The 12,620-nt window shown below is 37.0% G+C and overlaps 1 protein-coding gene across 1 annotated transcript; it reads left to right on the top strand.

The window, feature by feature from the left end:
* Nucleotides 1-6,278, top strand: LOC140328516 (fetuin-B-like). The gene is made up of 7 exons (XM_072408177.1): nt 1-293; nt 1,723-1,833; nt 2,442-2,529; nt 3,028-3,188; nt 4,636-4,743; nt 5,244-5,339; nt 5,593-6,278. The coding sequence occupies exons 1-7, from the start codon at nt 75-77 to the stop codon at nt 6,136-6,138; spliced, it is 1,329 nt and encodes a 442-aa protein (XP_072264278.1). The 5' UTR covers nt 1-74; the 3' UTR covers nt 6,139-6,278.
* Nucleotides 6,279-12,620: the final 6,342 nt, after the last annotated feature.

Below are 12,620 nucleotides of genomic sequence, written 5' to 3'. Positions count from 1 at the left end.
TTTTAAAGGTTCTTGGACTCAACTGTAGTGTGGAAACAGACTTATTCTCGTTTTTTTTCCTTCATCAGTGGAGGATGAAGGTTGCTGTATTTCTGCTGCTCTGTGTCCATGTGCTGTGTACCTTGGCAGGGCGAAGCCGCGGTCCTTCAGAACCTGAACTTACCTCCGTTGCTTGCAATGATCCACAAGCAGAGGCTGCTGCAGATTTGTCTCTGCGCCAGCTAAATGCTCATCGGAAGGAGGGGTTTGTCCTTGGCCTCAAGCGAATTTCCAATGTTCAAGAGCAATTTGATGTAAGTATGACAATGATCACTAATAAGTATGTAGGTTTGTTGTAATTTATGGCTGGTTTGATTTTTTTCTGTCTTCTACTTAATGGTCCATTGCTAGAATTTGTTAGACCATTCTGTTTTACTTATAATACACTTTAAATAAATTTAAATAAAATATATATGTTTACCTTTTTTGTATTTACTACCACAAAGAAAGGGGGTTATTTTCAGATGATTGGCAAGAATGGGTTAAACTTACAGTTTAAATTTGGGTGTTATATAAAAAATATATATATTGTATATATATTTATATATAAAATTTAATTGGACACGTTTGGACAGCTAATATATAAAGTCCAACATTTATTGAGTAGCATAACAATATTTAAATGTAAAGACAATTAACAAATATTATTACCATATTACATGCTTAGAGTTTTCATTGCTTATACTTATGATATTTTAAACTAGAACTGCTTTTGGTTATTGCACTTTGCATATTGCTTTTTGCCTAGTTGCCCACTTATGGTCTAAAGTTAATGTGAGCTTCTATAAACTATGTATTTCCTAAAAGTTACAATTTACAATATCATTAAACAACATGATTTAATATTAAATCACTTTTGTTTTGTTAAGTGACAATACAAAATTTTGGATCTGGTGCCTTGTCCCAAGTTGTCCATGTTTTAACATCAAAAAGATAATTGATCATTATTGGTTGATGATAATATTTTGACTCAGGTGGTCATTTGGACAGCAGGTGGGTCAGATTATTTTGTAACATACTAGGGGATTGGCATAGCTTGTGCAAGTATTCAAGAGGCAGGTCATCACGAAGGCCACTTCTCCATGATTCATCATATTGGTAAAACACAGGCCACACAAGTACCATCAATAACTTTTTTGTAGATGTACCTTCATTTAAAACCCATTTTACATTCATGTTAACTATATCACACGTTCAGTGTTCTTGAATGTTTTAACACCTGGCGAGTGTTCATACTATGTCAATCAGATAAGGATAATTGGTCTAGCCTTATGGGTTTACATGCCAGAGAGTTATCTACCATCAGATGATCTAAAAAAGTTGCCCATATTGATCATTTAGCAAATTTACTTCTAAATTACTTACATGAATTTTATAACTCCATCCTAGAGCAGGTAGTATCAGCAGGGCAGTGAAACAAAAGTTCTGGTTGTTTGTCATGCATTATTACACTTTCCACGCTGTTCTATACCTTGTTTAGCCAATCCTTTTCACATTTCTCTTAGCTGATCCATCACCACCAATGTCTTAGCTGAGTCCAATATATGTTATTGGCCTCAAAGATCGTATTCCCTGTTTAACATTGTTTTTTTTTTTTTTGTGCAATATATATTTTTATAATGAACACAATGCTAATTGTGTTCTGCAGCTATGATTCAATAAAATGTCACCTTTGCCCTGCAGGAAGAGAATGGATCTGTATTTTACCTTACGTTGGATGTTGTCGAGACAGACTGCCATGTCCTGAGCCGCAAACTGTGGAAAGACTGCCGTGCCAAGTCCCTTAATCAGGCTGTAAGTGCATCAAATAGTCATAACAATTCAGCCTATTCTGTTAAGAAAATAAAGGAATTTGTAGAGTAAGGATGTGGGGTTGTAGCACTGGCTACAAATTGTTTTATACCTGATCTTCCAAAAGTTACCATCCACGGGCTCACAATAAATCACTTGTGCAATATATGATTGGCAATAATACATTTTTTTTAACTAAATGGTAATCTTTTAATTCCTATCTTGATAAGTCTAGGTGGTGTGATCATTGCACAACTGCATTTTTTTCTATAATTGTAATCCTAATGTTCCTTTAGGTCATAAACCTTAATTTAGAAAAGCAATGGATCTAAATGTTTTTAAACTGGTCAAATGAGTGTAAAATGCATACATTACAAGAAAATCAAGTATACACACAACAGTTGCAATTTTCATTTTTTCCTACATTGGTTTGGTGAGTCCGAATTGGGAATCACGATGGGGTAGTGAATTGCTTTGGAGAACTAGTAATGAGTGCTAACATCTGAGCCACCGTGCTGCCCATGATATTATCATATCTTATCCCCATCTTTGTTAAATACTTTTATTTTATTACAGATATATAATCATCAATTATATTGTATTTCTTTAAGGTGTTTGGACAGTGCAAGGTGATATTTCAACTTAATAAACCAAAGAGGATTGCTCACCTCCACAATTACGACTGCACTTTGACTCCAGGTAAAGTAAAAGATCACAGTAGAAAGTCAAACATATAAAATTGAAATGTTAAAAAAGTATGATTTCAGAGGAAAAAAACTATCAAGACCCATATATCTGTATAACTGTATCTATCAGATTTGACAGTCTGTTTCTCAGATTTTGTAGACAATGGGCTAAAGCATTTCTTTAGAGTAATCCCAGTATACAGTAGAATCTTATACTCATTTTTGCTTTCAATTGAAGTTCTAGAAGTTGACCTCTCTCAGACTATTAGGTTGGGTAGGTAGAACATTTTTCTTCATTTCTATTGCAGTCATTCGTATTCCGTGGTTTGTGGATCCATGGGGAGTTTTAACACATGTAGTATATAACATTAATGTGAACTTAACCTTACAGTTTATCAAATCATTTAATTACTATTATCATACCAATTTTTCAATCCAGTTTAAAGGGAATTTTCAAGTAGTCCACCAGATGAATAAAATAACGGTTTAAATTTTTTTCTCTGCCATTCAGTTGCTCGTGGTGACATTGGCTGCGCTGGCTGTCATACGCCTCAACCACTGAATGACATCAACTTTGTTGAAGTTGCACAGAAGAGTCTTGGGAAATTCAACAGTGAGAGCAACAATATCAAATACTTTATTCTTGGAAATATCACAAAGGCCGCAAGCCAGGTATGGAAGACTGTTTAGGGACAGTCATTTAGCAAAAAATGATTATTATTGTAAAATGCACAATTGACATAAATTTCACCAATGCCTGTGTACCACCAGCATGACTTGATGCATAGTTGTTGGAAACAGGCTATGACTATATTTATTTTGAAATTTGAAATGCATGTTCCAGGAATAAGCAAGCAGTATTTTTAAAACAACCTTACCTTTTTTTAATAAATTTTAACCATTTGCTGTTTGATTACAGTATCTAAAACTTCACTTAAGTCTCAGCAATGGGTTGCTGATAAACAAATCAGAATATTGATGTCTAATCAATAATGCACTTTTGTTTATTTTCAATGATATGTACAATGTTTTGTACTAGAATCATACTTTCAGTGTCGGGAATAAAACTTGATGGATATTAAAAATCTATTTTTTAGCAACACTCCCTTGAAAAAATCTTTTTTTTTTGCAATTTATACACAAAAATTTCTAGTTTGGCCAGTGAAAATGTTAAAGCTCCTCAGAGTGTATTTAAAAAAAGGCAAATCTTGAAATGACCAAACATTAAATGAAGGTGAAACAACCATTGTGTTTTTAAACACATACATGAGGAAAATATTTGTGCACTGAATGTTTGGTGAATGTCACATTTACTGCTTTATAAATGCAATAATTGCACCCCGTATACTAAGTTCACATGGTTAGTTGGGAGAAGAGCAGTGACCCCATCCTAATGGAAGGTAACCACAGCCGCCAGCTGGATGCTAATAGTGAGGATCAGGGAGGTGGGGAGTGATTGATTTCTGCACACTGACTGCCATTGAACCCAATCAAACATTTGCTTTTTTCTTAATCAACATGGCAGTGGGGGCTGCTTGGTGGCTGACAGGCTGATAGCCACCCAAGAAATGCACAGAGACCCTCCATTTGAAATTAGATTTGGTGTTACTATAGATAAAAATTACAACTTCTATTTTATAAGTTGACGTATTCATAATAACACGAAAATTACATTTTTGGTAACAAGCATGGCATAGTTTTTTTACAATTTACAATGTTAAGGCAAAAGTTAAGATAAATTTAGCCTGCAAAATATTCAGACCCTGATATTTCCAACCTGCTGCCAGCAGTTTTAACAGCCTGTATGCCAGATTGTTTTACTTACAAATGGCAGAATTCATTTCAATACAAATGGCAAACTGCAAGTGAACTGAAGTGGACTCATTGGTTGTTCATCTGTTCTAATTAACAGTTTACTCAGTGCCTAATCGTGTTATATGTGTTAGTGCAATATGGTAATATTCTGAATGTCATCCCATACTACATGCACAAATGTATGGGCTACCCTAACGAAATGCATGTCAGGAAGCATAGTATTAGCTGAGTCAGAAAACAGAATATTTTAAAAGTTTGAGTCTCTATCTAAATGATTAATTTTGTTTGTGATACAAACTTCTAGGTAGTTGCTGGAACAGCCTATCACGTGGAGTACACCATTCATGAATCATCTTGCAATAAATCTGTTAAAGACTTTTCCCAGTGTGAGCGCCTGGACTGTGAATTTGCAGTAAGTACAAATGAATACATATTTAATTCTTATTGAAGAACTCCAGAATAAACCAAAAACCATTTATACATACTGTACATATAATCCTTAAAAACCCACTGATGTTGGCAAACTGAAGGGCCAGTCACTAAATTACAAATTCACATACTGTATATACGGGAGGACAAAAAAACCTTGAACACCTGGAACTCAAGCCAAACCCATGGTTGAGCCATCCGTAAACACAATACCATGTAATGGCTGAGGGGCGGCGGGGAACAACAGCTGCTAATTGCTGTACTAAAAATTAAATCCTTCTTTAACATATGCCCAAAGTCCAGAACCTTGTACAAATGTCTACTACAAATGCTTACAAAAATCTTTAATTTGCACCTTTATACTGGACAATACACAAACGTTTTTATGTTAATAAAAATAAAGTTATAGGGGTTACATGTTTTATTGGGCTAAAAATTGTAAAGGTAATTTGAATACTAAAAACAAACATTTCTTTCCTCCAGCACACTGGTTATTGTCAGTCTATGGCTGTAGCACATTGGAGTACACCAGATGATAAGAACGTGACAAGTGTCACCTGTGAGATATTTGAACCAGAGGTATGAGATGTCACTATATGAACTTATATAAGTATTATTAAAACATTTTATAATTACATTAATACCTTAAAGTCTTAAATTTGCCCTATTTAGCTTTTAGTCCTAAGTTTAAGGCAGCAGTGACCTGAAGTATGTTTTCTGTCTAGTTTAATAACTCATGGTCCTGTTTTGGCTGTGTGTCAGTCATCCAGAAAAGCAGCTTACATACCTGTTCATTGGTAACATACTGTATACATATTTTTTAAACATTTAGGCTGCTACTGTTGAGGAACAAAATCATCAGGCTGGACATGCTGAAGATAAACCAGATAGTGGCAAAAAGGATCACCATGGAAAGGGTGACAGGGGAAGAGGTAGCAAGCATGGCCAAAAACATCGACATGGTCATGACCATAAGCACCAACATAAACATGACCACAAACACGACCATGATCACTCTGGAAGCCATGAACATAGACATGAGCATGACCATGAACATCTTCACAATTATGAGCATCATCATGCCGCACCCAAAAAAGAGCGTGGTCCACAACCAGAAACCTCCAAAACAACAGGCACTGTTACATACGTTAATGCTGAAGAAACGTCTGCTGCTTCAGGTGCTGGGGACAAAAAAGGAGGAAAACCACCAAGAAAAGGTTTTTTTCTAGGCAAAGGAAACCCTCATAAATCATTCATCAGAACCTTTCCAGACCAAGCCTCAACATCAGATCAGTGTCCTGGACAAGCCAAGACTTTGCCAGTTGAAGATATTCCCATTATAGAAGCACCACAGGATCCAACTAGAATCCCAAAATAGACACAAATAATAGGAAATTTGTTTTTAAAAAACAGTTCTGTTTTTATATAACCCTGCTTGTCCACTATTTGGAATAAATAATAAATATATACAGATAAACCCTAAATAATAATAAAGTTTTACCTTTTATTTGATAGAAACTGTATATACATTTTTCTTTTCTTTATACTAATGATAAATATTGTGGTCCAGACTATGCAGTTGAAAAGTGACAAATGATTGACTGTGTTAACTATACTGCAGGTTTACAGAAGCTAAAATTCTGGAAAAGCCATGGGGAAGCTCTCAAGCATAAACATCCTTCATTCTCGTAATGCATTCATTTAAGAATTCGTCAAAACAAGGATTCACAGGAGACATTCGTTCCAGTTATCTTGGAAGAAATGATTAACTGATTGTCCCTTACATTTTAGAAAGGGAAACATAAAAAGAACCTTAACCTTCCTAGCGGTAACCCTGAGTGTGGCTGGGGGTAGAAAAAAGTTGCTAAAAGCGGTAACCCCGAGTCACACTCGGGGTAGGTAATCCTATAGGAGCTAATAGTAAATAGAGTCTTATCTGATCCGCAGGCGTCCCGCGTCATCCATTGCCGCAATCTCCGTCTTCTTCTCTCTTCCTCCGGCCAGCTTCTGCATCCGATGAGTCACCGGGGAGTTTCCGGTGACGTTGGTGCGTGTGTACGTTGCCGGCGGGGGCGGGGCGGGAAATTCAAAAACCATTTGTATTGCATTCAATACAAAATAACTGTATGCACAAATTATAACTGCATGCACAAGCCCTTAAAGCGCCCAATTAAAAAAAAATGTATCAGGTATACTGCACAGAAGGTTTAACCATTTGTTAGGATTCTTTTGCCATATGAATCCTTATTAAAAAATTATCTTAACTTTTTGTAGGGGCAAGAAGCTATGGAAAATCTTTTAAATAGAAATGAACAAAAGTTTTTAGTAGTGTACCGTACGGAAGGGTTAGAACTTTGACATTTCTTTTTATAACTGTCCATGTTCCTCTGTTGTGTTGACCACCATGCACCCCATTTCCCACAGGATTGTCACAGGCAAGGGAAAGAGCCTGTGTAGAGCATGGACACATGAAGAAAGAGACTAGCACAGTGAATCTTCTTTTCCTTCTAACGTTCATTTACAGGCAGCATTGGGGCAAGACCTGTAAATAGAACTATTTTACCTGCAGTAGAGAAAAAAATGTTTTCCTGACCTGCTTGACAGAGCTGTGTAAAATACAGGATTGAATGCACAGATATAAAAACCTTTTGGCAGTTAATATAGTGGCCAAAACATATTTCATTGATGTAATTAGCTGCTTGTAAAGGCACATGATTACTAATATGTAAAGTGTTTAAAAAAGTAAAGTGTCTCATAGTAAAATATTTCATTTTCAACAAAAGAAGTATTATAATACAGCTCTGTAGATCTGCCTAGCTTTCCTTGGATACCTTTCACATAAAAGCTCTAATATCAGTAAATGGGTAAGTATAATTAATATTATAAAATAAATTATATATATACAAATAGTTTCCTAATGTTATAATTATTATGAATTTTGCAAACAAATGACCTCAAGATAGATACACTGGCAAATATTGGCAGAATGTATAAAGTCCAAATTTAATTTTTTAGCTGTCATGTAAAAACAGTGCTTTCGGGGTGTTCAAAGCATCTCACTTTATCAGGGCTTGATTATTCTGATTGAAGCCTACTAGACTGATAAAACTGAGGACTAAAGATCCTGAAGAGTAAGCAGATGACTGCTCCAGATGCTATTCAGTTACAGTGAGTCACAAATGTCACATAATTCTTCATCCGGTAACAATCAGCAGAAGTGTTCTTATTAACATATCCCATAAGTTTAAAAATCTTCATAAAGTAACACATTCAGCAACATCTGAACAGTCAAATGTCCCAATAATACTCCAGAAAAAAGGAGCAGAACATCACTGAAATTGGAATCATTGACTTATCCACTGCAAACTCAAACAGAAAATCAGCCAGATCCAATGTAGGCTTCCTAGCTAGATGTTTGTCAAGTTGTAATCTACAGTTTGTACAGCCCCCCAGCCTAAGCCAACATCATGGAAAGAAATGCAAAAGCTTTATGTTTGTGAGAATCAAAACTGGATTTATAATGCAGATGAATACATCTCTCAACTAACTCCAAGCTTGGGAACATACACGATGACCTCAAAATAAATATGCAATAGACAGTACACACACACAAGCAGTGTGGAAATGTAAAGATTGATGTTAGACACCATTACTCTAAAGATTTTATGGAACAAAATCTGAGTGAACCTAAATATTAAGAAACTATGCTTTTCATTTTTTTGCATTCATGTGCAACAACCATTCTCCTATATTATATTATGATTAGTGATTAGTGTTTATATAATGTAGTGGCACTACATGTTACAATGTCATTCCTATCTCTGTTCCTATTGTTTTTCAAAAAACAAGAACAGCTCTTGAACGGAATGGGTGTTTCAATGGCTTCGTAAGACAATACAGTATAATGAACCTATAGCTTTAAGATATTATTTATTAAGACATTTATTTATTATGCCACACAAAGGTTAACCATACATTCTCGTTCCTTAGTTGGCCTAATGCACTTTTAGTAGAGATAAGCAACCAGTTCTTACATAGCATACCAAGAGATATAATTAGGAATGAGCAGGATTTTTAAATATATTCTTGTGGCGAATCAGTAATTTCACGGTTACTGAACATGTAGACTGGGAGCGAATCATTTGTTACTAGGATGCACAGCAAGGCCCAGCAGCCAATCAGGAGAGATCTGAGCACAGGCATATATACAGGGAAAGAGGGAGGGGTTAGTCACTCCATCTTGTGTACGGTGTGGAGGATAGACGCAGCGAGAGACATGTAGCGTGACAGGAACAGTGTAGAAGCCTTCTTAGTTCAGTGTTAGCTGCAAAGTTTAATGTTTTATAGGGCATTTTCTTTTACATGAGCTACTAGCTAGTCAGTTTTATTAAATTGTCAACAGTCAGCACATTTAGTGTAAGTTATATTGTGTGTATTATGCTCTTAGGTACTGTTCACTGACTGCACATGCACTGAAGGTACAAGCGTGGTTGCTGCTACTTGTAGTACCATGCATAGCTAGTCAGTTTTGTTAAATTGTCAGCAGTCAGCACATTTAGTGTAATCTGTATTGTGTATTAGTGAAGACACTGTTAGTCATTTTTTTTCACACTGTACATTCACTAAAGCTAAATAAAATCAATTGCAGTTCCTATTTACTAAAGAAGACCAATTGGTACAGTTAAATTTCTGGCCTACTGTAAAAAAATACAGATATTTCAATGTTTGATACCTTTTCCTATTTACCAAAGAAGACTCTTTGCTACAGTAACATTTCTGTGCTACTGTAAAATAAATTCAGATATTTTACTATTTGATACTTGCTCCTATTTACCAAAGAAGACCGTTTGGTACAGTGAAATTTCTGTGCTACTTTAAAATAAATACAGATATTTCAGTGTTTGATATCTGTTCCTATTTCCCAAGGAAGACCGTATGGTACAGTTAAGTTTCTGACGATGAACTACACCCAGCTCCAGATGCCAGTTACCAATGCGGTCCACGCTCTGTCTCAGGGCCCAACGCCTCCTGTTGGTGCTGCCGCCGCCTGTCAGTCCTTCATTCACAAAAATTGTTTTAGACGCTTCTGGATGGCATTGACGATGCAGTACACCCAGCTCTCCATGACACTTACCAATGCAGTCTCCCTAGTGATAGCTGACCAGAGGCCACACACTGCTACTGCTCTCGCTGACCCACGCTCCGTCTCTGGTCTTCCATCCTTTTGCCTAATGTCACTGCGCTACTTCTCCACAACTTTATGGGTGGCATTCCTAACAGATGTCATTCAGGTCATGATGCCAGCTAGCAATGCGGTGTCCTGCTGTTTTGACAGCAGAGACTGCTGCTAGTGTGTTGAGTTCACACGTAGCACCACCCTTTTTCAATGTCCTGTTCCCACTGACCTACACATACCAAGCATATTTGGTGGTTCTAACATGTATAGGGGCTTTGCTATTAATGTTTAAAGTCGGTCGATTGAAATCAGTTCGCCGAAATTTTGCGGACCCATCAGAAGTTCAAGGAAATTTTTGCGAGACTGTCAGAGGCCTTCTTGCTCATCCCTAGATTTTATTCCATGACATTCCATAATTATTCCAATTTATTTTATTATTTTGTGTTAAAACACACCTCAATACACCTAATCAATGTAACTTCATCCCTAATGTGCCAGGATATTTACACCATTCTCTAAAATGGCCATACGATTATCCATCTTTGCCCCTTTGACCATCAACACATTTGGTGTCATCAAATGTCATATGCTGCTAAGCCTTATCCAATGGGTATTTTCTGTAACTGCTACTAATCTTATATTTGGTATGTAATTCTCTTTCTACAAAATATGCCATACCCGAGAGGGTGCTGAGAAGTTCCTGGCTATGCCCAGAAAGAAGAGAGCCAGAGTTATAAAATAACACATTTATTCAACATATTCCCCCCTGAGACTGATGCACTTAGTAAAGTGTAGTTGTAGCTTTTCCAGACCGTTTAAATAAAAGTCCTTTGGTTGGGCTCTCAGCAGCATCTTTGAAGTCAGAAATGTCCTCAAAACGTTGCCCCTTCAGGTGTTTCTTCAAATTCGGGAACAGATAATAGTCCGAAGGGACCAGGTCAGGTGAGTAGTGGGAATGGTGGACCAATTGGAAACCCAGGGTGTTCAATTTGGCAGCCACAAAGTTGGACCTGTGCGCAGGTACATTGTCCTGCAAAAAAAAGAACCCTTTAGTTAACTTTCCACAGCGTTTCGTCTTGATTGCCTCCTTCTGCTGGTCCAGGAGGTTAGCATAACACTGTCAGGTGATACTAGACCCCTGAGGTAGGTAGACCACCAACAGAATACTGCGTTTGTCCCAGAAAATGGACGCCATGACTTTTTGGACGATTTCTGGGTTCGGAACTTCTTCGGCCGCGGGGACCCGCTGTGGCGCAATTCCTTTGACTGTTCCTTGGTTTCAGGATCATAGATGTGGAGCCACGTTTCATCCTCAGTCACTAACCTAGCCAAAAAGTCCTGTGCAGCTTCAAAATGGGCCAAAACGGCTTTGGATGCGTCAGCTCGTTTCTTCTTCTGATCACTGTTCAAACTTTTCTGCACCCACTTCCCTGAAAGCTAGGATAGGGGTGATAACAAACCCAACACGCTCCCGTGGGATGTCAAGTATCTAGGCTATCTTTTTTGCGGATATTCACCGGTCCTCAATAATCAGCTCATGGACAGCATCGCAGGTTGCCGGGTCAGTTGAGGTTGGGGGGGCACCCACTGCGGGGCTCATCTTCAACGATGAAATGCCCATTCTTGAAACGAGATATCCAGGTTTTGACAGTGCTGTAGGAAGGACACTTCTCCCCCGGTGATTGTGACATCTCAGTGTGAATGTCCTTTGCGGATGTTCCCTGGAGAAACAAAAACTTCATAATGGCCCGTAACTCCAACGACATGAAACTTGCTTGTGCCCCTGCCATCACAGCTTCTCACTTAAAGAATAAACAGTTTTAAAAATTGCAAAGACCTGATATTTGCACAGTTACATACTAAGATATTAGGCTGTCATATGCCCCCACACTCATTTTTCTATTTCATCTGGAAGGGGGCAAAGCCAGGAACTTCTCGGCACCCCCTCGTACAGTAAGTGTTGCCTACATTTCCTAAAAATTCAGTAATACTTTTCAAATCACAAATGATCTGTTCATGCTTTTGTTTTTGGACCCTTTAGATTACAGGCTCAGTTATGTGTCCTGCATCATCCTGACTGAGTTATATTTGTAACAGCTTTCTAACATCAATAAATATGAAGCTGTTTTATTTATAATAAATAAACCATATAAAATTTTATGATTATTCAGAGTTACTCCTGAAGTCTTGATGGATGAAATATATTGAGTTGAAAAGGATGTACTTACACACCGAATGGATAATGCTTCTGGCCTAGTGGATGTATAAGAACTATGTGAGTGTATTTTTTGTTTTTAAATAAATTAAATTTTCCTTTAAATGTAATGAAAAGTTGGAGATTTTACACAATGATGTTCTCTGGTGTAATAGGACAAAGTAGTAATTTATGGAGGTGTGCTGTAATGATGAAAAGGACTTGACTTGTGCACATTGTTGCCAACTTTTATCTTTGGGGTCGTTTTCTAGTGAGTCATTTTTGGAATTATAAAGTGGTGGAGGAACATTAGAGCAATGTATTGAAGAGGAAGCACCAATGAAGTACTAGACAAATTTTAAAGCAACCTGTTTATTGCATTTTTTGTGGACTTTCTGCCACTTCTGTTTACAAATATGACATAAGGTGAAGAGTGTTTTTTTGTATTATAAACACATTTTTAGTTGAAGCTTTTTTTCTACAAAATTAT

The sequence above is a fragment of the Pyxicephalus adspersus genome, chromosome 4 (genome assembly GCF_032062135.1).
Source record: "Pyxicephalus adspersus chromosome 4, UCB_Pads_2.0, whole genome shotgun sequence".
Lineage (NCBI taxonomy): Eukaryota > Metazoa > Chordata > Amphibia > Anura > Pyxicephalidae > Pyxicephalus > Pyxicephalus adspersus.
The sequence above is the reverse complement of the archived record's forward strand: the minus strand, read 5'-3'. Positions and strand labels throughout refer to the sequence as shown.